We start from the raw sequence: 26,185 nt of genomic DNA, 5'->3' as shown, positions 1-26,185 counted from the left end.
AGCTGCAGTTGCCAGCCTACACCACAGCCACAGCAATGCCAGATCCAAGCTCACTGAGCAAGGCCAGATTGAACACGCATCCTCATGGACACTATGTCAGGTTCTTACTCCACTGAGCCAGCCAAATTTTAACACTGGCTTAGGGACAAGTTCAGGGGAGAAGACACTGGAAATCCAAACAGCTAAGACCAGCAGGGACTAGATCACAGAGCTTCTGATAAGTTGGAAACAGAGAGAGAACAATTTGGTTACAGTGAAGGGTTCCTAATGGGGGAAACAGCAAAATAGGGCTGAAAAGTTAAACCAGGACCAGATAACGGAAGGTCTTCTGTGTTAAGAGAAAAGGAATGATCATAGAACTAATTAGAAACTATAAATTCTACAAGCTTTACCCAGAGGTTATAAACTAGCTGCCATCAGACCACTGGGACCTATGGATATTGTTCACCTCACAGAGAAAGGGTTGCAAAATTTTTAAAATTTCTGGTCAAACACTTAAAAGAGAACATAAAAATCCAGACCTTTTTAACTTCTATCTTACAACAGAAAGAGGTGCCAATCGTAGATTTGCATCTTCCCACAGGGCCGTGACAGGCTGGGGCTGGGGTTGGGGGGTGCTGGCCATCTGCCAAGTTCACCCAATCCTCACCTGGACCTTCGTTCACTTATATAACCAACCAGCACCCTGCTTCCCCAAAGCCTGGTGTGCAAACCCTGTCTAAAATGGTATTTCGATTATTTTTTTCTTAGTTATATAACTTTAGTTACATACGCTCCTAGAAATAGACTTTATACTAAAAAAACAAACAAACAAACAAAAAAAAACCCTATGATATCACCTATATCTGAAATTTAATATATGGCACAAATGAATCTGTCCGTAGAAAAGAAATTCATGGACATGGAAAACAGACTTGTGGTTGCCAAGGGGGAGGGGGAGGGAGTGGGATGGACTGGGAATCTCGGCTTAACAGAAGCAAACTACCACATTTGGAGTGAATAAGTAAGGAGAGTCTGCAGTCTGGCACAGGGAACTATACCTAGTCACTTGTGATGGAACATGGTGGAGGATAATGTGAGAAAAATTACATATACGCATGTATGTATGACCAAGTCACTTTGCTGTGGAGTAGAAATTGACAGAACACCATCAACCAACTATAATGGAAAAAATAAAAGTCCTTCAAAAATTAAAAAAAGAAAAAGGCCAGGTTCCAAACTATTTTTGCCAAGTTAGTGAAATCACTGTCATTTTGAATTTGACAATCTGTCATTTAAAAGTACAATTTCAGGTTTATATGTAATTTCAGGTTTATGCGCCATGTCCCTGGTACAGGAAAATTTTCCATCCAGATTCATTGGTGGCAAGATGAGATCTGCTGTACAAAATGGTATCAGCACCACTTTGCAAAAGTTCCACATATTTCCTTAGCTATTTATAACCACTTTAATCTCTTAGTACTCCCTCCGTCTAAAGTAAAGCCAAAATAAGCACAAGATAATTGTGCTCTTATACCCAAATGCTAAAAATCCATAGTATTTTAATTATGCAATCTTAATGAACCTGAAATATCTTGACCTTAAAATACCGATCCTAGGGTGTGATAACATAACTAAGTAATCGTGCTGAAGAATTTTGAAAAAAAATCCAATTACCATTTTTATTTGCAGGGTAATCATCCAGCTCAGTGGTGGATCTGGACTTATTCCTAAAACACAGAACACATCACATACATCTCATTAAGAACGTCCTTTTCATATCTGTGAAGAACACCAAAAAGATTACTTTTGAAAGCAGTTGATTGATTTCCCATGTCTGCTGAGAGCCATATTTACTTTCATACCAAGGACTTCTTCATCTTGCACAAACCAGCAGAGAACAGTGGCGTCTCTAAAAAGTGAAGCGCTTGATGCTAGAAACAAAAGTATATCAAAATCCTCTCCAGTTTGTTAATGGTTAAAGCCTAGGATTTCTCACCAACCTGCATACTTTAATTCTCTCCTCTTCCAGATCTCAGTCTTACCAGGCTGAACAAAGCATCTGTCATCAGAACCACCTAACATCAGTCTGTCAACACTTCCATCATGCTGTCGAGGGCCAAGAAGTCAACTTTGGGGGCACCAAATGCCATCCTAGCACACCAGAGAAAGCCGGGAGCACACGGGCGTAGGCGACTGCTGAAAAGGCCTGACTGTGTAAGATAAACCTTAGGTCTATATATCAACACATGCTGGTCTCATTCTCGCTTTACTAGGCACGATAACTTCAAATATTAGGGATGATCATGAATAATAATAATAATAATATACATTATCATGCAGACAACATATATAATACACCAATACAACCTATAATTATGTTTTATACATATGTCACAACTGTTAGCAACACTCATGAATGGTTTCATTTGTATGAACACAGAAGAAAATACGTTTAATGCATGATGTCTAGCTACACTCCTTAATGCCTCTAGGGCATGCTTTATCACAACTGCCTCACAGTGTTTTTCCAGGATTCCTTAAGTTTCCTCTCCTCAGGCATTCCTGTCATGGTGCAGCGGAAATGAACCCAACTAGAAACCATGAGGTTGTGGGTTGGATCCCTGACCTTGCTCACTGGGTCAAGGATCTGGTGTTGCCGTGAGCTGTGGTGTAGGTCGCAGACACGGCTCGGATCTGGCATTGCTGTGGCTGTGGCTGTGGCTGGCAGCTGGAGCTCCAATTCGACCCCTAACCTGGGAACCTCTGTATGCTGCACGTGCGGCCCTAAAAAGCAAAAAAAAAAAAAAAAAAAAAGGGTTCCTTTCCTGGCAATCTATTTTCTCAAGGTAATGAGTTACATAAATAAAGCTTTTTTAAATATATAAATAAATGCATATCTTTAAAAAAGAGAGATGCACATTTCGATGATCTACAGTTACCCGGAAGCATTCATTATAAATAGGGTCATCCACTACTACACATTTTTCTAGCTTAATGTCAGCCCATTACTACCTTTCTGTCCACTCCTTTTCTTCTCCCCTTCTACTCTGAGCCCTATTCCATCATCCTGATTGCCTGTAGAGATGAGTCTTTCCTTATGTCTAAGGCAAACTTCCAAAACAAGAAATTTTAGCTGTGGAAACAAAAATTAATGGTCAAACACTGGATAAGTCCTCGGTGATTTCAAAAGTGCGACACATTTTTAAATTAAACATTAAATTTAATGTTTGGGGAAATTTTAAGACATCATAAATTTTCAGGTATCTGAATATCTAGGCAAGCCCCCAAATATCCCCCAAATATCCATCGGAAGCCAGTTACTCCAACCAAATTACAATTAAAGTTCTACATACCTGTCACTAGGAAGCAAACCTGAAGATTCTTCTTCTCTCTTTGGTATATCATAGGAATCAACAGGCCTAAAAAAATGGGAAAAGTTTGTGGTCAAAATATTAGATTTTAATGTCTTCCTGGAGTTTTAAGAAATGGATATTAGAAATTCCCATTGTGGCACAGTGGAAATGAATCCAACTGGTAACCATGAGTTTGCAGGTTTGAGACCTGGCCTCGCTCAGTGGGTTGAAGATCTGGCGTTGCCATGAGTTGTGGTGTAGGTCACAGACAAGGCTCGGATCCCGTGTTGCCGTGGCTGTGGCATAGGCCGACAGCTGTAGCTCTGATTCAACCCCTAGCCTGGGAGCTTCCATATGCCAAGGGTGCAGCCCTCAAAAGCCAAAAAAAAAAGATATAAAGGATATTAAAACATTGTTATTCTAGCCTCTTTTATGAGAAGATCTCTGGGTTGACAACTAAACAAAACAGAAGAATTTCAATCTATCCCCGCAGAAGACAAAATCACGACCACCAAGAGACATCTGCCATTCATTCATTCCACAGACGTACACTGAGTGCCTGCTATGTTCTAGTACTATTCCAGGGCTGGGCTACTGAAGTAAACAAGACAAAATTATTGCCTCATAATACATTTTAGTGGAACAGTCAGGTTAACGGACAAGCAAATAAATGCCAAAGGTACAGCAGGGAAGTGCATCCTGGAGAGAAGAGGTAGGGAAGAAGCGTGTATTTCAATTCAGACATTCTGGAAGGTTTGAGAAGGTGACATTCGAGCAGAGACTTAAAGAAAATGAGTTAGCCTTACAGACATGTGAGGGAAGACTTCGCCAGGTATAAGGGATTAGAAAATGCAAGAGTCTCAGGGCAGATGGAGTTGGACATTTTCAAGAAAGACAAAGAAGCCCAGTGTAACTGAGTGGCCAGGTGAGGGGAAGGGTGGTAGGCAGCTGGGTAGACCAGAAGGTGGAGGAGACTCAGCTCATCCACACCATCAGGGTCATGGTAAGACTCTGGATGGTGTTCTAATGTGACACAGAGCCCCACGGGACCTTTAAGCAAGGAAGGAAGGGGATGGGACCAGATGACAATGGCAAGGGTTTCGGTCTGCCTGTGTTCCCCTGTGTAGAGGGGGACAGTGGGGAGCTGGAGGACCAATGAAGTGTCTCTGAGGTGGGGAGTGGATACAGCTAAGCCAAGCCAAATGAAAAAAAAAAAAAAAAAATCACATGTGCCCTTTAGGCATGGGGACCAACCTTCTGTACTGGTATATTTTGATGGATGTTTCCCTCTCTCTCTCCGTCTGGCGCATTTGCTCCTCAGCCTCCGCCTGGCGCTTCTGCTTCTCAGCTTCTGCCTGACGCTGCTTCTGCTCCTGCTCTTCCTGATCCTGCTGCTCCTTCAGCTTCCTCTCCCTCTCAAGGGCGAGCTGTTCCTGCAGTGTCTTTCCCTGGTCCTCGTTCGCTCCTTCCTCCTGCTGCTGCTGCCCCGTCTCTTCTTCGGTGCGGGTTCCTTCCCTATCTCGGGACTTGGACTCCTCACCCCGGGTGGCAATGGCAGGCTCCCGTGCGGCCAGAGAAATGCTGTTTGAGTTTAGGACCATCAGTTCCTATGGGACCAGGGAGAAAAGAAATCCATCCAAATCTGTGTGTGCATTTCTTACCATCTGGTAAAGAGATGTCGACAGTCAGTGTAAAACAATACTGATCAAAGTCCGCCCAGAGTTCCACTTGAAAACATCTTAAGAGTTTTATCACTACCAACATCTCACATGGGTGGTGGAGCTGTAACAAGAAGAGGAAGATGCCTTTAGGGCCGAGGGATAGAATTATTTAGTGATACGGGAGAGGAACTAGGAGAAAGGCTGAATCATCAAAGCGAAATTCGGACAAACCAGCACCCGGTATGTTCAAAGAGCTACGAAGGTGAATGTAGGTGAAAGTGTGACAAAAACCAAGAGAAATGCGGTGCTTCCATGGTACAGAGAATTTCAACAACAAGGTAGAGAAGGAAGAAGAGGGCGTGGTCCAACACTACCTCGTTCAAGTACTTGGAATTCTCTCTCTCAGCCTCCTGCTTAGCCCTCTGCCACTCTTCCCTTAGTTTCTCCTGCTCCCGTTGATATTTCTCCTATAAGACGAGATGGCATATTAGTTAATTAATAGGTTAATGATGTTAAACAATCTCTCGTTCGCAGGTCGGCTCGCTCTACCCTTTACTTCTGTTTTTAAAAACAAGGATATTGGTTTAACCCATCAGATCTGCATCCCTAAAGTAGAACATAGCACATCTTAAGCTAAAGGGCAGACTTGGGAACTGGCAGACACTCAGAACTGAATCCACGTCCACCCTTTACCACAGCTGTAATTTACTGAAGCCCCTTGCTAACAGGAAGGGCCACTGAATATCTCTGCAAGGGACCAAGCATACAGCTGTGGTGGGTGGAGGCCCTTGCACATCTCTACACACCTCATGCATAAGAAAAACCACAAAACCACAGTGCTGCGAACTCCCCGAAATGATACACGGGGGGCTAATACATAATCTGAAAACGTTCAAAATGGAAAAGTCACTATTTCATACAAAAAGTGCAACATATCAAGAGATTTGTTAATTAGGGGTTATTGGCTGTTTTAATTATTTTTGTTTAGGTTGCTTCTCAATCTACTGAGCAGGAAAAGCGGTTAAAGGGGACCTAGTCCCCGCCGAGGTGCACTCCCCTGCTCTACCTGCAGCAGGCGGTCCTGCTCCTTCTGCCACCGCTCCTGCCGCTTCCGCTCCTCCTCCGGATCCCATGCCCAGCGACTCGGGGCACTGATGGTCGGGACCGGAAGCTGCCCAGTTAGAAGAGAAGAGGTGCAAACAAAGAACACGTTACTTCATTAAGTCACCTACTGAAGTGCTTTGCATAATAAATTATTCAAACCACCCTTGGCCCATGCTGCACCGAAGAAGAGGTGGCCTTATGTTTCAAAATAGGTCTCCTACGCAAATGAACTTATCTACAAAACCCTAACAAACTCAGAGAAGAGACTTGTGGTTGCCAAGGGGGAGGGGGCTGGAGATGGTTGGATGGGGAGTTTGGGGTCAGCAGACACAAACTTTCATATATAGGATGGATTAATAACAAGGTCCTACTATATAGCACAAGGGTGTATGTGATAAACCATAATTGAAAAAAGTATGAAAAAGAATACACATGTGTACAACTAAACCGCTTTGCTGTACATCAGAAACTAACACAACATTGTAAATGAACCATACTTCAAGTTAAAAAAATAGGTCTCTTCATCTTGGAAAGACTACTCCTGGATAAACTCTTATGCAGCTTAAAATACATAGTAAGTGATACTACTGAGTGCTGATTCAGTCCCACCAAGGCTTCCCTGTTTATTCCAAAACTCAGTGAATACTACTTACATCAGGCACCACAGAATCGGAGCTTCCTATGTTGCAGTCCGTGGATAAGGAAAGAAAAAAAAAAAAAGTACAATATAAGTCTTCGTTTCTGTGAGATAATTCCTTTCAGGAAGTTGGATCGCTAGCTGTTTCTATGCCAGTATACTAAGTGACATCAGTTGGGTTTTTTTTTTTTTTTTTTTGGTTTGTTTTTGTTTTTTCCAAACAACAGATTTCTCTCTTCATGTGTGTGTTACTCATCTTCCAATCTGAGAGTCAGTAAAAAGAAGAGCAACAGTGGATGTCAAAGCTACACCGCAGCTCTAGATGCTAAAGCTGAGCTGAGTCACTGGTGTGTTTCTAAAGGGTTTCAGGGGTCTTTTATTAACAGGGTGGGTAGTATTCTCATAGTTTGGCCTAATAGAGAAGAAAACTGAATTTTGAATGTTACACCACCTACCAAACCAAATTTTTCACTTGCTGCTTATTCAGTTACACTGTGACAGCTGCAAGTCACATTTTTCAGGTCTTACTGCTAATGGGCCACTTTTCTGAAAAAAGCCACCAACAAACATGTTCAAGAAACATTTCCCTTCCCTCTCCTAGCATGTGAAACACAGTTGCTCAGACTTCATGAGTAAACTTAGGGGCAGAGAGCTATTCTTTTTCTTCTTGGGGGGAGCTACATAATTCTGTGTGTCTGATTCCACAATGATTATAAACATGTAAGCAAATTTCATAAAATATACTATCTTACTATTTTTTTTATTTTCCTGAAACCTCAGCTTTCAAATAAATGACTCACGTATACAATCATATTTTTAAGAAAAATGCTTTGAGATTTAGGAAAATATTCTTCCCTAAAATAGCCTGCTGAAGAAAAGTAAGTGAAACTTAGAATGGAGAAAGAAAAGGGAGTTGTTTTATTTTAGCCAGTTTGAGCTAAAAGTTCCATATGGTTGTGAGTAAATTGCCATAGAAAAACAGGAGTATAACAAAAAGCATTAAAAACACTAAGGATACTGACACAAGTAGGCCCCTTGTACATGCATAGCTGCTAAGCTCTTTCTATTTATGGTCAAAAAGAGATCTTAATTCACCAAAGGAAGACCGCTAGGAGACTAACACAAATGCACCAATCCATTAAGTATCATGTCATAAGGCAAGTTTGTAAAGATTTTTGATAATCTTAAAAGTAAGAAATAATAACATTTTAGACAACAACGGCACTCTGCCCACTGACTGTGCCGTTGCATCTCAAATGTTGGGTATTACTTTTAAGTTCTTGACCGCAAAACACAGAGTTCAAACTGCATTCAGGAGACAGATCATTAAACAAACGTGAAAGTGGAGGAAATGCCACGTGCACAGAGCGTTGTAAAGGAGCGCTGCCCAACTACACCAACATAGAGCATCTCCGAATGCACGCACTCACAGATGCAACCAAAATTTACCCTTAATTTACTTCAACGTCCAAAGAGCAGTCCTATCAAGACTGCAAAGCCACCATCCCACTGGCAATCAACAGCTCTGCTCTTTATTAAGAGCATTTTTTATAACCCCAAATTTGATTCTTTAAAAGTTGGCCAACTGTATGTTGGTGTAATCTCATATTTTGCAATTTTTAGGAAGCAGTAAGGCATAAATGAAATTCCTCATTTCTTACTGTCACCCAGTGGCAAGAAGTGTGTGTTTAAACAGCATCTCAATGTTTTTTAATTAACCAAAAAAAAAAAAAAAAAAAAAAAACTTCAGAGGTATACAAGGGACACGCAAAGACCCATTACCACAGAGGTAGACCCATGAACTGTAAGAAAAGCTGGATGACCCTAGGGAAAGAATGGAAATGGGTTATGTTGCTTGATCATACTGACAGCTGAACTGAAGAGGCTCCATGCCCAGCACCACAGACCATCAGGAAAGAATGGAAAGTGTGAACAATTCCATGAAAGTACATGAATTGTTAGCTTGGTAGTTTACCTTGTTCAAAAAATTGTGATCGCCTTTTTAAGTTTTTCAAAGAAATAGGTTCAGAAGCTAGTTGAAAATACAAAAAAATAAATAAATAAATACATCAATAGTCATGTCATTCATTTTAATCTCTTACCACTGGAAAACTAAATGATACTTGATACAGCTTTCCAATATGTAGCAATATTATTTTTTAAGTGACAAAACTGACAGCCGATAGGGATTATTTCAAGGCACAAAGACGGACACAGTTTTAGTAGCCTATACTACATTCATATTAGTAAAAGGAACTAATATTTTGATTAATGAATTTTAGCAGATAGCATCCTAGGTTCATAGAAGCAGAAGTACCATCTTCTGTGCTAGATCATACAGCTTTTGGGAAATGGAAATTAATTTTTTTTTTTTTTTGCTTAGGTTAATCAATTCAAAATCTCTTCTAGTACTAGGAGAACTGTTTATAACTAAGAATGCTAAGTAAAAAAGGAACTAAAAGTAATGGGGAGGAGGACAAAATAAATAAATAACACCAGAGGATTATGAATAAATTCTAAAATTAAAATGTTTTTCTAACTAGACTATTTTGTCCTAGTCTCTAAGATCTTAGAGCCACAAACTTTAAATAGAGCAAATAGATCAGGAATTTGAGATCATATACATGCCACTACATATAAAAACATAACCAACAAGGACCTACTGTACAGCACAGGGAAATATATACAATATTTTGTATCTGAAAAACTGTGTGTGTGTGTATAACTGAATGTGCTATACACTTGTAACTAACACAACACTGTTAATCAACTATACATCACTAAGAAAAATAATGGAGTTCCCATCATGGTGTAGCAGAAATGAATCCGACCAGGAACCATGAAGTTGCGGGTTCGATTCCTGGCCTCACTCAGTGGGTTAAGGATCTGGTGTTGCTGTCATCTGTGGTGTAGGTTACAGACGTGGCTTGGATCTGGCATTGCTGTGGCTGTGGTGTAGGCCAGCAGCTGTAGCTCTGATTAGACCCCTAGCCTGGGAACCTCCACATGTTGTGGGTGCAGCCCTCAAAAAGCAAAAAACAAATAAATTAATTAAATAAAGCAAATAGAGTTCAATCAGATAATAAAAATATTCAGACTTCTACAGATCTGTCACAAGATTACAGTGAATGATTATTATATGTCAGTTTATTCATAAAATGTAAACGCATTATTATTTGATACTAGTCGGTATTTATCTAAAGAAAAACGCTCAGATTTGACAGGGGCTGCATATCACCCCACGGTCACTACAAAGTGCTCTGCTTGAGTCACTGACAGAACAGGACTTGCACATCTTAGATTAAAGCATCGTAAAGAAAAAAATGTCATGTTCACTTAAAACTCTTTTGATAAAGAAAAAATGCAATATCAAATGTATCTTAAAAATGCAGTCACTTCTAACTATCAGAAATTAAATACAAAAATAAATAATAAAGGAAGGAAAATTCATAAACTTGGTTTGACTTTGACATAAGGTATTAGGAACCGGCAGATGCAGATTCAAAGCCACCAAACCACTGAAAAAACCCAGCCCTGTGCGGGACAGTCTAGTTAGGTTCATGCTAAGAGAAGTTTCCTCTTCTTTGTATCTCTTTCCCTGTTGTGTGGACCAGATTGTTCTTATTTATTTTGTATAACTGGGCAACATCACAGAGCATGTGGTAGCTAAATTATTTATAGACAGGAGGAGGAAGGGAGTGATAACTCCGTAACACAAAGTTTCTCTAGATGCTATGTCTCGTTTTTCATTACAAATGGGTCCTTTTGCTGATGACTGTTACTGTCATTGGTATTTCCCTATTACTAGCGGCTTCCAAGCTTGTCCCTTTCACAGCAATGGAGGGAGAAAGGAAACCACATTCCTTATTTCACCTTTTTTTTTTTTCTTTTTCTTTTGTTTGTTAAGTCCACACCGGCGGCCTATGCAAGTTTCTGGGCTAGGGGTCAGAAGCAGAGCTGCAGCCAACAGGTACACCATGGCAACACTGGGTGCAAGTCACATCCATGACCTACACTGCAGCTTGCGGCCACACCAGATCCTTTACCCACTGCGCAAGGCCAGGGATTGAAGCCGCATCCTCAAGGATACTATGTCAGGTTCTTAATCCGCTGAGCCACAACGGGAGCTCCCACTATTTCACGTTTTACTAAGATTCCCTTTGCCTGCACACCACAGCAAGCACGTTGCTGGCCTCAGGAAAACCAGTCTTTCTTATTTGGTTTATACACACGGGCACTCAAAGCTCCTGGACATGCTGCCAAAGCTTTGTTTGCAGTTCCTGGACTATTCAACACTGGAACTGAAGGCCCTTCCACCTGGCTGCAACTGGATCTGTGTGCTAACCTTTGAGTTTCAACTTGCAGTGGATCAGTTTTGATTTCACTCACAGATAGTAGTTTTTATAACAGCAGAACTTGAGTGATGTTTTTAAACTGATACTGACTATATTTTAAACTGATACTGACTATATTTTAAACTATATTTTAAACTGATACTGACTATATTTTGAAATTAAATTTCCTACATTTAAATTATAACGGCAATGTTTACCTTTTGACTCAAAAGTATTGCTTTCATCACGAATTCCATTGATTTCCCTGGATTCAGTATTCTGGAAAGGATAAAAATGCCAGTTAACAACATTCTCTCCAATTGGACTTGGGGCTTATAAAATATATGTCTCGTTAAATTTCTTCTAAAAGATGAGGTTTTTTTAGGATATTAATGTATTCCCTGCAGCCTTTTACATATGATAGGAACTTAATTTTTCATTATTCTTTACTATTTGCAGGAGGATTAAGGACCAACTACAATCACAGACGGCTTTAAGTTCAATCAGTCAATTAATTTTCCAAAAAAACAGGATGGACCAAATAATCATTAGTCCACTTGGGTTGTATTTATGAGTAAGCAACATAGTCATATAGGGTTCTCTAATATTAAAACTTTTCTTACACAGGTAGCAGGATCTCCTTATTGGATAAAAGGGAGCATCTTAGCATAACAGCAATTATATCTGAGAGTCAATATAAACAGAGTTACTTGAAAATTTAAATTACTTTGATACTTAAAAAAGTTCTACATTATAATTATGTTTAATCAACTAATGTAACTGAGTATCTCTTAACCATAGATGTAGGTCTACCCATCAAATTCACCCACATGAGACCCAAGACTGCTTCATGAGGTTTTAAATTGCACACAAGTACTATACTTATTTTACCAGCAAAGACTAAGGAAAGCATAGAAAATTTATAGTGTATAATTTTACCTAATTACTACTTCACATTCACAAAGATCTGAGAGATGGGTGTGATGATGAAAGATTGATAAGAAACATCTGCAAAACAACACTAGGGGATCTCTTGATTTTTACCCTTATATAGCTCACTATGACTCTAAATTACTAATGAGCAATGCCTTATGATTTTCAAAAATATATTTTATTCTCAATACTGTAAATCACTTATTCAATTATCTATGTTTTTAAAGTAACATCAAAATTGTTCAAACAAAATAAGCTCTTTTTCCCCCACCCACACTTTCTGCAATTGCTTTGATCTACTACTCCCACTTCTCAAAATACTTACAGAATTCTGAAGGCTTTCTGAAAAATCAGTTGTTATTGATAGATTTGAAGATTTTTCTGAGCTGTAAATTCCGGAAGTTGTATCGATCCACTTTGTTTCAGGTGAACCTATAATTTTGGTAGCCATACTGGTGAGATTGAGGGTTTTATGCCGTGTAAATGGCAGGGAAGTCTGGTCTTTGCCCCAGTCTGATTGGCACATGAAGATCAAGAAATGAGCACACATAAAATGTTGAAGTGGAAAGAACAAAGTTACTGGATGAACATATACAAAATACACATACACAAGACACACAAATCAGACAGTGTGTGAGAGAAACGAAGAGTGTAAGCCTTTTACCAACAGATCACCTTCAAAGACACGAGGTTAGAGCATGTTAATAATGAAAAGACTGGCAAATTTGCTGAAACTTTCTGTAAACCAGAACTGGATATTATATGTTGATATCATAAATTCAATGGTCTGGGGAACCTTAATATTCTTCCCCATCTAACTACAACGGAGAAACACAAAAATGAAATACACATGGAAAGTTCCTTGAGAAGGAACAACTGGAATATTGACTCCCGTGTCCTTTCTTACAGCAGATATAGTCTGATGCTGTAGAGACAGTGAAACCACAGTATAATTCTTAATATTCAACACTATATTGTATGACTCCCCAAAGCAGATACAATTACAAGAGTCTTCAGCTGATATTTGCATTCATAGCCAGTCCAAAATATAAATCGGGCAACCAATAATGCAGAATTCAGTAAATTTGCTAGTGAAAGGTTTTCAGACAGAACATCCAAAGACGCATCATTCAAGATTTGTCTCAACAAAACCACAAAACAGCTCTAAGCCAAAAAAAAGAAAAAGTAGAATGAAGAGGGGGAAAAAATGTTATTGCAGCAAACTGTTACAACCGCTTGCCAAAGACCAGTTCCCAATGTAGAAAGCCAAACACAGTGGTGTAGCCAACTCACCAGACTTTCCATAGCGCCTGATATCCATCACCAGGTTTCCGGTTTCCTGAGCATTAGCCATGGCTTCCTCCCACCGTTTTGTGTCCTTATAGGAAAACTTGGTGTTGTTGACAGCAATAATTTCATCATCTACCTGTAGCTGAGAAAATTCTGCTGGGCTCCCTAAATAAAACAAAATAAATTGAACCACCAATTAAAAAATAAAAACATGTTCTACTAGTTGCTGCTTATTTAAATTAAGGCAAAAATGACTTAATCTCAACTAATCATTTCTCATATTTTTTTCAGGGGCAGAAGAGTCACAAAATTTATTACCATTATCAAATATTTGAGTAGCTTTGATACTACAAAGCAACCGAAGGCATTTTTTAAAAATTCTATAGTATGTGTCTTCCTTAACATTTAAAGGAGAAAGGATAAACCCATCTGTTCAATAAAATTTCTTTGTTAACCTCCTAAGGAGGAATTTTTAATTATTTTAAATTAAAAATGTGAAATATACATTGCACTTTAGCTGAGCTTCCAAATCTAAATGCACTGTGGAATGAAGAAGAAAACAGGGCCAAATAAAATGGCTTAAAATTACTATTTACCCTTATCTAATTAAAGCAGCCTTGAAATTTCAAAGATACAACCAGAGTAAACATGCATTTTTATATAGCTAAAATATGTAAATGAGGAACTCCTCGTAAACACAAGAGCTTTCATTTCAGTTTTAGGCCTTGTACTATTTTGCTAAGACTTCCTGGGCTTGATTTGGTATAACTCTGGCTGGGGGAGGGGCAATCCTTTTGTAAAAGTCCCAAAGCATCCTCAGGACTCCATGGACAATAGACATATTAAGATGCTCAGAAAACATCGGTTATATAGCACCTATGGATCCAGCACAAACACAGATGATCAGGGAAAAGTTCTTTCTGAATCTTCAATTAAGTATTGTTTGTTAATATGTCCAAATAGTAAGCCTAGAATTTTGATGAATGAATTCTTTAAAAGCCACAGAATTAAGACTCTTCAAAACTAAAATCAATTAGGCAAGGAGAACAAACAACATGTAATCTGTCACCCCAACTCGATCTCCTGGAAGAGGACACGTCTCTTCACTTTACTGCTGCATTTTTCACATGTGTGTTCTCCTCCTCCCTCAAATAAACTCATTTCTGTGGGGGGTTTTGGAACAGCACAGGATAAGAAAGGAGAAAAAACTTCAGCAGAGCTAAATCTATGGTTTACCTGCTTCAACTGATGCTACGAAGATCCCGGAAAAAGCCCATTTTACGGTAAACCCAAAGTCAAGACTGTTCCCAGGCGTCTGGTTTATGCTGATTCTCATATCACTGAACTGATCCTGAAAACAAACATGAAACGGTGGGATCAAGTGTCCTTGGCATCCACAGGGAGGAAAGTCTATCCTCGAAAGAAGGGAGGCTGCATGCAAGGTACACCTAAATTATTTCATGACCAACCAGAAGCTTCATTCTTTTTTCCTTGGGTTTGGGAAAACCCTAGTTTATGTAAGGATCACTGAGTTTATTCATTGGCTGCTAAAATAAGGGAAACTTTCATAGCCATGGATATTTTTCTTCACAAGAACATGCTACATCAGTTGATTTATATTGATGAAGCCTAGGCTTTTGCCCACCATATAACTGGGTTTTGCAGACCCATTTGTTATGACTCAGTAGTGAAGTGGAAGGAGAAGATGTGGTGTATACACATGTTCACACAGTGAACATATTAATATTAATCAGCCATGGGGAAAGGGGACATCCTGCCATTTGTGACAACATGGATGGACCTCGAGCACATTATGCTAAGTGAGATAAGTCGACAAAGACAAGCATGTAAGATCTCACTTACAGGTGGAATCCAAAAGCCAAACTCATAAAATGGAATAAAGTGGCAGTTACCAGGGGAATGGGGCGGGGTGAGGGGACAAGGGACAAGGCAGATGTTGTTTATAGGTTCACACTTGTAATGAACAGTAAACAAGCTCTAGAGATCAGGGAATAGAAATAATACTTTATTATAATAGAACTTGTTAAGAGACCAGAACTTCCATCCACTAGGAAGAAAGGATAATTATGTCATATGAGAGAATGTTAATTATCACTACGATGGCAACCACACCGCAACATATAAATGTATCAAACTACCATACCGCACGTTTTAAATTTACAGGTTATATTGCAACAAAATGGTATTTTGGAAAATGCAAAAAAAGATTTAAATCATTGATTTTTAAAATGCCAGCATACTTTAAAAATCCACTTTCAATGTTTAACATATTTAGCTGACTAATTTTGAGGGGTTCACAGACACAAAATTCAGCTACTAGATCCCTCATCTAGGCCCGGTACCAGCCCTGAATGGGCATCTGAAATCTGGCAAGGCGGTTTTGCTTGCCCTACTGCTACCTGAAGACTTGGTGGTAAAGGCAGAGCTGCTACATATGCTGCAAAATGCAGAACGAGGTCACCCCTGAGGAAGCACAAGGAAGATACCGAGAGGACCCCTAACTGAGACCCTGGGAGCTCCAAGCCACAGCTCCGTCAGGGGACATCAGCCCACAAGCACAGGATTTCCACCTGCCTCATCACCCGACACGACAATAAATTCTCCGTTTCACAGAATTTTTAAAGCCATTTTCCCCAACAAACATTTTAAGTTTTACAGCATACTTACTATCTTCGTGAAAAATTTAATTATCTCCCATCATTTACATTTTTCTATTCTGGGTAAAACTGCAGACATAAATTTCAGCCTGTGTGTCCCAGACTAGCAGTTCTTGATAATTACTGATCGAAGTGACTTCACTGTTTAAAAAGAAAAATTCCTCCTAAAGCCACTTTAGTTTCTAGAAAAAGGCCTACCACTTCTCCACTTAAACTTGGCAGTTAAACTCAAAATTAAGACCAACTGGGCAATTCCTAAAGCCTTATACTTGGGTTTTTCTACCTCTAAAACAAGTCTGAAATCCAAGTGACTGTACTAAGAAAAAGTGTGCTATTACGGTAAGAGTTTGAAGGAAAACAAAGAGGGCAATGAATAAAGGATCAAGAATCGACTATGTTATATGGACCCAGGCAATAAGAGCTGTAACAATATTCACTTACTGATTTGTTTATCATACACTTATTGTGCATCTATTCTATATAAAACATTTGGGAAACAAAGGTGAATCAGGTATGGTTTCCTCTCTCGAGAAATCATTCCTGACTCTTCAAGAGTGGGTATGGAGTTTAAGAAAAAACATTCGTAGTTAATAATACAGAGGCGTTTTCATCAGAAAGCATGTAAAGCAGCTGAAATATGGGAAGCCAGATGTAAGTAGTGAGAACACGCATTCATAATCAGCTTGATGGATACCAGTCTCCAGAATAAAACTTTGCTATGAATAGAAAAAATTACTGGTTAGTTCCACTCCTTACCCAAAACTACCACACACTTAAATTAGAGATGACTCAGTGAAAATAAGCAATCATTTTCACCACTCTTAGGCCCCCCAAAAATTCTGACCTAAAGCCAGTAAGAGTGCACAATCTACTGCTATATAAGGGCACAGAGACAAATGATGGGTTAGAACCCAAGTCACTAAGTGAGTTTTGTTTTGTTTTTTTTATCTTGAAAAATAAAAGACAGGATGGAGTTTTAACAAATAGTTCCAAACCACAATAAAGAAAACTGTGGGAGATAGGAGTTCCCTTCGTGGTGCAGTGGAAACAAATCCAACTAGGAACCGTGGTTGCGGGTTGGATTCCTGGCCTTGCTCAGTGCCTTAAGGATCCGGCGTTGCAGTGAGCTGCGGTGTAGGTTGCAGATGCAGCCTGGCTCCCACATTGTTGTGGCTGTGGTGTAGGTCAGTAGCTATAGCTCCGATTAGACCCCTAGGCTGGGAACCTCCCTATGCCATGGGTGTGGCCCTGAAAAGACCAAAAAAAAGGGAAAAAAAGAAAACTTTGTGGGAGACAGGAAGCAAACATATCCTTTTCCATCAAACACAGGATAAAAGAGAAGAAGCTTAAGCCTTAGATGGAAGAGTCTCGAAATTGTATTAGACCAGCAGAACTATCCTCCAACAGACCGCTCTTACCTTGGAGATACATCCCCAGTTGAACATAATAAAGGGGCGGATAACCACCTCTCTGAAATAGTTATGAGAGGAAGTCAGCCTTCCTGTGGTAGAGCCTGGCAGCCGGTTCCATGGGTCCTGGGGATGCACCCAGGCGAAGGAGAGAGAATCATGTGAGCATCACATGTCTGTTTCTATCAACAGCCAGGTGGCCTCAGGCATGTTAGAGTCCGGCAGAGAATGCTCTCTCACGATGACATGAATTTATTGCATTTATTAATAGCTGATTTACAACGTTTCTTCAATTTCTGTTGCACAGCAAAGCCACCGATCACACACAGGTCCAATGACATTAATTTTAAAGCTTTGCGTTTTGCAAAACCCTGTTTTCAAAGGAAAACCTTCTGCAGACCCTCCTTCCCGAACCAACACACAGGAAGAATTAAGACAGGTGGTGGCAGTTTTAGGGAAAAGGCCCCAGAGGCCCCACTTGCATGTATGGCCGTCCCCTATGACAGCCCCTCAGGCATCTCTGTGGAATCCTGAGTTCTTGAATTAGATTATCCTTTAGACTTTCTGCAAGTGCATATATCTATAATTACAGTCAAGCATCAACTATGATTCCCGTCAGGATTTCAACTTCCTTCTTTTTCTCTGCCAGATACATGCTATATGAGTATTCTACTCATGGAAAAGGACCCATGCTTTGGAAGATGATACTGTGGGAATTTCCTTTTGAACTGGATGGAACCAGGAATATAAATCATGGGGCAAGGGCAGATCCATGGTTATAGTTGCCTATTCTGGGAAAGAAGGTTATTACCAACATACCAGCATCTCAAATAAAAGTAACTTTCCTCGGAGCTCCCATTATGGCTCAGCAGTTAACGAACCCAACTAGCATCCGGAGGACTCTGGTTCGATCCCTGGCCTTGCTCAGTGGGTTAAGGATCCGGCATTGCTGTGCACTGTGGTGTAGGTTGCAGATGCAGCTGAGATCTGGCCAACTGGACCCCTAGCCTCCATATGCTGCGGGTGTGGCCCTAAAAAAAGACAAAAAAACTTCCCTCAATTTTGGTACAATTTAAACACAAATATACACTTAAAGAGCTGAGATTTTTTTAAACAAAAAAAAACATGGTGAGCTGGCATAGCAATGATCAGATTTATTTTTCTAAGATCTGATGAATTAAGATTCTCCAATCACCACAGATGGGAATTAATGAACAACAGGGTTCATGGAGTTCCTGTAGTGGCTCAGCAGAAATGAATCCGACTAGTAACCATGAGGTTGCAGGTTCGATCCCTGGCCTCGCTCAGTGGGTTAAGGATCCAGCGTTGCCATGAGCTGTGGTGTACGTCACAGACATGGCTTAGATCTTGCCTAGGCCAGTGGCTGCAGCTCCCACTCAACTCCTAGCCTGGGAACTTCCATTATATAGCAGCAAGTCAGACAGTCTCAAACTTTTTTGATTAGATGATTGTGTTCACTTAAGGAAAGCCTACTTAAAATAACACGAAACATAGCTTTGGACCATAAAGTCATGAATAACAGAGTAAATATATAATATTTGATTTTTGTACCCATGGATTTTTTTTTTTTTTTTTTTTTTGGTCTTTTTAGGCCTGCACCTGTAGCATATGAAAGTTCCCAGGTTAGGGGCTGAATCAGAGCTGCAGCTTCTGGGCCTACACCACAGCCATAGCAACCCAGGATCTGAGCCTCATCTGCAACCTACGCCACAGCTCACTGCAACACCAGATCCTTAACCTAGTGAGGGAGGCCAGGGATTGAACTTGCGTCCTTATAGGTACCAGTCGAGTTCCTTACCACTGAGCCACAACAGGAAGTCCCGTACCTATGGATCTTTTGTGTATTTTTTTGGGGGGAGGGGGTCCTTATTGGAATGAGAAGAGAGTGAGTAGCCCTGAAATCATGGCGCTGCTCTGGCCCGGAAGTTACTCTCCTTCACCAAAGAACTTATACTTACCCCCTCCCCTTCTCCAGTATCCATTCCAAAGAAGCAGGTGGTATTTCCAGCTCTACCACTGGACTCGACACATTCCTCAGCTTCTCTCTTACCTACCAAATCCATTTTTGGCCCCCAATCATCAAGCACTACTAATCTCTCTTTTGGGAAACAAGCTTCCAAGACATCCCTTATTCCACTTTCTTTGGCCTTCTTCCTCCATCTCCCCGGCCACCTCACAGTGTCATTAGTGTGTTCCTCTTATTTCTCTTGCCCTTTTGCTGTTGTTCTTCCCTAGTCGTCTCCCCACTTTTTGAACACATGCTTTCCCGAGTAAATTCATGCATGGTCATTGACTACTATCCAAGCCCAACATTATCAAAATTAAATTCATTATTTTTCCCCCACCCCAAACCTGCTCTTCTACCTCTTATTTTTTTTTTTTTTCATATATTGGTCACTATTTAACCAGATGCTCAAGTTAGAAATACCAGGGTTTTTTTCTAGGCTTCTTCCTCCATTCCTCACCTAACTGCTCCCCACCCCACCACCACATAACTGTGCCCCCCACCCCCAACTATGTGCACTTTATAAAGGGCTAGCAAGTCCACAACCCGTAAGTCCATCTTGATCCACCCCATCCTTCCATTTTCCTTCGGGTTCTCATCTTAATTCAGGTCATGGTTTCCCCTCTAAAACGCTGTGGGTCACCTCCTAATTGGCTCTCTTGCCTCCAGCCTTTCACCACCTCCACCTCCGCCCCATCTTCCACGTGGCTGCCAGAACTTTTGTTACAGAAAATGCCAATTATTAATATCACGCTCTGTTTTAAAGCTTGTTGGCAGCTCCTTATTGCCTCCTGGGTAGATTTCAATGTCTGCATTTCAGAATTCGATTCAGTTTTGCTGAGTTTCAATAAACATCTACCTTTCCTCCAAACACTTTTAAGAATGATTTTCTCTTTATGAACCAGAAAATATTTCAGTCCACACTGGCTCTAAAATTCTAAAGACATGGCAAAGTTAAAACAAGTCAACATTGGGTGTTTTAATTAGGTACAAGACAGTTCTCAAAATTAAGCATGTCATATTTCAAAAACGATATGGGTCACAGAAATAGCAATAGTGGCCTAATTAAGCATTTAACTTGCCTGGGGCATGTTACTTAACTCTCAAATCTCAAGTATTTCACAGGTAAAAGTAGGGATGATACCACTTACTCTGCTAGGTTACTGAGAGGATTAAATGAAACATTTAAGGTGCCAAGGCCCATGGTTGATGCCCAGTAATTATCTTCTTTTTCCCACAGACGCAGTGTTACACACAGAAATATATGCTCATCAAGCAGTTTCCAGATCAACGAAATAAAATCCTACTTAACTCTCATAGGCCTCACTCTAAAGCTGGAGTTCCCATTGTGCTTCCATGGGTTAAGAACCCGACATCGCCCATGAGGGTGTGAGTTCGATCCCTGGCCTTGCTCAGTGGGTTAAGGATCCAGCGTTGCCGCAAGCTGCGGCATAGGTCAAACATGCAGCTTGGATCTGGCATTGCTGTGGCTGTGGTGTAGGCAGGCAGCTGCAGCTCAGATTCGACCCCTAGCCTGGGAACTTCCATATGTCGCAAAAGAAAAAATAATAGTAATAAAGCCGACAGAACTGTGATAAAGTAAACCCTGCTACCATTTAACACGGTGCTATCCTAAGCTTGGACTTTAGGGCGCAGACATGTGGAAAAGCGTCCTTCCCTCTACAGGGATTATCCTACTTCTGGGTGCTGCTTTGAAAACCTGGGGCAAAGGTCTTGAAGGGTGGAGCTGGATGGGATGGAGAGCAGAGGGCTCTGACAAAACAGAAACAAATCAAAAACCCTATAGGCAAGACCCATTTGAGGGGAAAAAAACAAAATTTGTGAGGCTGGAGGACTCCAGGAGTCACGTGGTCTGTCCCCTCTTGCCCAGGGTCACCCCCAGAATGGCCCTGGCAGCCCGGATGGGCAAGGGAGGCAGAGAGAAGCAATACCACGAGGGAAGTATGGGGGGAAGGAAAGCAAGAGAAATGAAAGTCCAGATCGACAATGGAGATGAGAAAGAAATGTCTGGGCAGATTTTAAGTGAAGTCATTTCAGTTCCTCCAATAAAGCTTTGCTTCTTTATGCCATTAACTCCCTTCCAACCACAATTCTGTGACAGGCTCCCAGCCCATCTCTGCCCCCAGATTTTACTTCCTTAACACAATTCTATACAACACCATAGTGCTTACACTCCTAAAACACCCCTTTATCTTAAAATTCCCACATTAAAGAACCTATAAGGACCTAGATTATCTGCTGGACCAAGTTCCTTTTTCAGTCTAGTAACCAAGGCCTTGAATATAATTCAGGTCAGTAAATACTTAAGTGCCAACTCCAGGTAAAGGCTATGGCAGGGGTCGGGGGGTATAAAAAATACCAGTGAGGGAGAGGACTTCCTGTCATGGCTCAGCAGAAACAAATCTGACTAGTATCCATAAGGACGCAGGTTCGATCCCTGGCCTCGCTCAGTAGGTTAAGGATCCGGCATTACCATGAGCTGTGGTGCAGGTCGCAGAGGCAGCTCAGATCCTGCATTGCTGTGGCTCTGGCATAGGCCGGCAGCTGCAGCTCTGATTTCGATCCCTGGCCTGGGAACCTCCATATGCTGCGGATGCAGCCTCCCCAAAAAAAAACCAGTGAGGGAGAAATGAACATATGGAACAAGGAAGAATTCAGTGAATGAAATTTTCAAGGGTAAAAAATTGAATCCCAATAGGAGGGAGGAGAAACCTTGGTTCCCAAAGGAAGTGACCCTCCTGGGCTTTGAAAAGGAAGCCGTCAAACTACAGAGGAGGGTGACATGAACATTTTAAAAAGAGGGCAACAATAAGAGCAAATACATATATGAAGTGTTCATGAAAGTATATAATATGTTCCAGAAGGAGCAGGCAGTCTTGTGTGACTAAACATCACCCACTTCCCCTCTCTCACAGCACCGAGTGGTGTAGACAACCTGGAGTCAGACTGCCCAAGTTCAAACTCTGACTTCACCAATCGGTACCCTGCGTGGCCTTGGACAGGCCACGTGAACACTCCCTGCCTCGATCCCACAGCTAGGAAACAGCAATAAAAGGGTCACTATGAGAATTAAATGAAATAATGCCTGTGAGGCCTGGTTGGCCCGGCCAGCACTCAATAAACATTAGCTGTTGCGGCACCACAAAGCTGCTTGGGACCAGTCGTGAGGGACCTGAGTGTGTTGAACTTCACCGAATAGACCACCGTGTGCCCCTGGGGGTGTGGAGGCAGAGAAATCGCTGAGTCCAGCCCGGCATCATTTCATTTCATGCAAATGAAACTGGTGTCTGCCTTGTGTAGAAAGCTCTGGATGGGTGCTGGGTGCCGAGAGTGCCGATTTACAAAGCGTTTGCACAGGGATGGGAACGGGCCGGAAGTAGGGGGGCGGAAGCAGGGATAGAAAAGGGGTAACCGCATCCAGGGAGGTCCTGCAGGAAGAAGTGAAAGGACATTCCCAGCACAAGGGTGAGGTAAAGAGGGGGCCTGAAGAACTCTCTTACAAAGCTACCAAGACACTACCTGAAGCTAATATAATATTGTGGGTCAACTAAGCCTCAATTATAAGAGAACGACATCTAGCTGTTGAGCTACACAGCGTTTTTCGTATTTCCGGTCTCTGAACCAATAGAATTTGAGAGTTTGGGGGAGTGTTGCACACGCCATTGCCGTACTGATCATGGGCTGTTCTGTGCACGCTCAGCCTTTTCCCAGCCAGTGAGCTCCTGTTAAGTGACAAGGGCAGGGTGATGCTGCTGCACGAGCAACCTTCCTTGACCTGCAGAAGTGGTCCCACCACGCATCTCAGGGACAGGCGCGTCACTGGATGCTATCCACATCTGTTCAAGAATTCCAGCTGCTCCACCTAGGAAGCCAAGCCTAATTTCGCCTGGTCCCATTCCATTTCAAGTCGGGTGATTGGTGAGCATAAATCCATTAATGATGAGAGCTGAAACCACGCCTTGTTAACTCAGGATCCTCTGAATTGCTCTAACCTGGAACAAATCCCCACCCACCCTTAGCCTCTTTTTCTTAATCCACGGATGCAGCTAGCCAGCTGCCACCCTGAGGGAGTTACCACCACAGAGCACACAGTACATTAATCAGGCTGTTTCATGGGATGTGCTAGTTAAAAAGGTGAAGGCAAACAGGTAAGCCCATAAAACAAAAGAGGCCTTGCTTCTCTTTTAATTTTTCATCTGCTGGAACCTCATGTTCCCCAAGTACAACAGAGGCTATTGTTCTCATCCACTGAGACTTATGAGGCTAATCATATATTTCTAATTCTTTAAAGTTGAAGTTTAAAAAAAAAAATAATTTACAACGAATGATTTCAGCAACCTGAAGAAATTGTTTTTAGGTATGTTTGTAAATATGCATAGGAAAGCTGAAAGAAATAAACCTAACTGTTAAAGAATCTCTCTAAATGAGAGGGTCACCAAGTGATTTTTACTGTGTATGTTTTCCTGCATGTCCAAATTTTCTCAGGCACAGAGTATTTTATAATCACAAAGGAAAAAGCTTACTCTAAACTTGTAAAGCTTTCCCGTACTAATAAAAACCAGTTACACAAAGATGTGTTATATCGTATTTCACATAAAGGTATTTCACTACCATAACCTAGGCCAAGTTACATACTTGATGTTGTGCCTTGGGAAAAAAAAAAATACACTCTAGTAGGGTACCAGAGAATGTTAAACTAAGTCACAGGATCACAAAAGCAACTTCATGCTAAGGGGTTCATACAGCTATCCAACTGCTTAATGAAGATTTTTTTCTAAAAGAAAAGCTTTCTTTCTAGTCTCTCAACAACCAACAACCCTGTGGCCTACACATAAAACACAATAAATGGACTTTCATTACCTAATAATTCTTTGAAAGTCATCTACGGGATTTTAAGTAGGAAAAACTACAAATGCCCCCAGTCATCCTTCATGTGATAGGATATTTTGTTTGGACTCAAAATGTTAAGGAACACAATTGCCATACTGTAACCAAGCCTCAATATGCCCCTAAAAGGCAAGGAAAGGTACAAAATTCTAGGCTTTCCAAAGTACAAAGGAACATTAAAAGTCTCTAGAAGTCTTCACATGGTAGAGAAACAAATTTGTTGTCTCTAAAAGCCAGCCCTTCTCATGTGTACCAGTTTCTCCTTGTGGTCAGTTCTCTCTTCCCTAAGAAGCGGCTTTTATTACCCATTTACCTATTAGACCTGCATCTAAAACCTACTGAGTGACACCTGAACCCCGACTGCTGAGCACTAGCAGCGCAAGACAACAGCTGATGAAACGGAAGTAGAGAGAAAACCCAGCCAGATCCCAAAAGAGACTGGTCCCAAAAGTCTCCGTACCCCCATATCAAACAGGGGTCAGAGGAGAACTACTTTCTCCAAGATCTCATGATGCTATACAGCAGATATCGATGCAACGCTGTAAATCAACTATATTCTTAATTTAAAAAAATAATTTTTAATGAATAAAATTAAAGCAGTATCATTTTCTACATTATCAGCCCAGACTGTAATGCCTAGTGGTTAGAAATATGGTTTCCAGATTTAAATACTTAGGTTTCAGAGCAACAGGTGATAAAAATCCTTCCCAGACTCACCTGAGATCTTGAGACCTCTGTCTGTGGTGAGTGTCTCCCTTCTCCAAGCTCAGACGTTAAATCTGGGCTAGACATTGAAGATAGCGTGTCTTTGGAAGTGGTGGCCTGGTCCTGAGAAGGAGCTGAGAAGGGGGGTGTAGGGGAGGGCCAGCTCAGCCCACTCTCTAGGGATGTTGCTGCCTCTCTTTTGCTGGATAGGCTGGACGCAAGCTGGCTCTTGTCAGGTTTTTGCACAGAGGTGCTGACCGAACTGTTTTGGGTTCTCTTAACGCTGTCCCCGTCTCCATTATACTTCCAAGCGTCATCCATCTAAATAAGGAAACATCATTTTAAACTTGGTGTCCTGTTAGATTTCTGTTAGAAAGTGTACACATTATAGGAATATTTTAAAGTTAATCAAGTAACATATACCTCCCACAGCAAAGTAGTTACTACTTACTTAGGGCTTGGAGGGTGCTTTTTTTTCCCACACTAGCAGATAGGCACATATGAAGTGGGAGTAGTACATGTTTTTACAAAAGTGTCTATATTATAAACAGACCTTTGAAACTTGCCACATCATGCCAGGTCAGTAGATCAAAATCTACACTAAATTCAGTTGCGTCCTTCACAGTATGGCTATCTATAATTTATTCATTTGATATGCATTTGATGTTGTTTAAAGTTTGACAAAAATATTGTACATATCTTTATAACCAGAAAGTTGATTTCCTTTTTTTTTTTTTTTTTTTTTTTGCTTTTTAGGTCCACACCTGAAGCATATGGAGATTCCCAGCCTAGAGGTCTAATCGGAGCTACAGCTGCCAACCACAGCCACAGCAAAGCCAGATCCTAGCTGCATCTGAGAACTACACCGCAGCTCACAGCAACACCGGATCCTCAACCCACTGAGCAAGGCTAGGGATTGAACCTGTGACCCCATGGTTACTAGTCGGATGTGTTTCCACTGAGCCACAATGGAAACTCCCAGAAAATTGATTTTTATAGCACAGATTACCCAAAAGTAGACTTGCTGAACCAAAGAATATTTTATATATATATACTTATACCTTTAAAAAAATGAAGCAATGCACTCCCTAAAGTAATATCTACGAATGTCTGCGTCTGTACATCCTTGGCAACACTAGAAACTGTGAATGTTTTAAATCTTTGT

At 41.0% G+C, this 26,185-nt stretch overlaps 1 protein-coding gene across 50 annotated transcripts in view; it reads right to left on the bottom strand.

Moving 5' to 3' along the window:
- The window catches only part of LMO7 (LIM domain 7), a 221,938-nt gene that overhangs the window by 11,339 nt on the left and 184,414 nt on the right, over positions 1 to 26,185 (bottom strand). For 10 of the 50 annotated variants that reach the window (XM_021065682.2, XM_084981951.1, XM_084981958.1 and 7 more), the window contains 12 exons: positions 25,033 to 25,341; positions 14,531 to 14,645; positions 13,298 to 13,459; positions 12,330 to 12,517; positions 11,290 to 11,350; positions 8,713 to 8,769; positions 6,754 to 6,779; positions 6,063 to 6,167; positions 5,371 to 5,463; positions 4,590 to 4,942; positions 3,336 to 3,401; positions 1,657 to 1,709 (listed from right to left, as the gene is read on the bottom strand). In XM_021065682.2, the coding sequence (XP_020921341.2) occupies positions 1,657 to 1,709; positions 3,336 to 3,401; positions 4,590 to 4,942; positions 5,371 to 5,463; positions 6,063 to 6,167; positions 6,754 to 6,779; positions 8,713 to 8,769; positions 11,290 to 11,350; positions 12,330 to 12,517; positions 13,298 to 13,459; positions 14,531 to 14,645; positions 25,033 to 25,341 (1,588 nt within the window). The remainder of the gene's footprint in view (positions 1 to 1,656; positions 1,710 to 3,335; positions 3,402 to 4,589; positions 4,943 to 5,370; positions 5,464 to 6,062; positions 6,168 to 6,753; positions 6,780 to 8,712; positions 8,770 to 11,289; positions 11,351 to 12,329; positions 12,518 to 13,297; positions 13,460 to 14,530; positions 14,646 to 25,032; positions 25,342 to 26,185) is intronic. The other 40 variants (XM_021065690.2, XM_084981955.1, XM_084981966.1 and 37 more) reach the window with 7 other exon arrangements.

The sequence above is a fragment of the Sus scrofa genome, chromosome 11 (genome assembly GCF_054392235.1).
Source record: "Sus scrofa isolate SSC_HxYL_T2T_F1_AM1 chromosome 11, Sscrofa_HxYL_maternal_Yorkshire_Landrace_v2.0, whole genome shotgun sequence".
Classification (NCBI taxonomy): domain Eukaryota; kingdom Metazoa; phylum Chordata; class Mammalia; order Artiodactyla; family Suidae; genus Sus; species Sus scrofa.
Note: the sequence above shows the minus strand (reverse complement) of the source record. Positions and strands in the feature narration are given on the sequence as shown.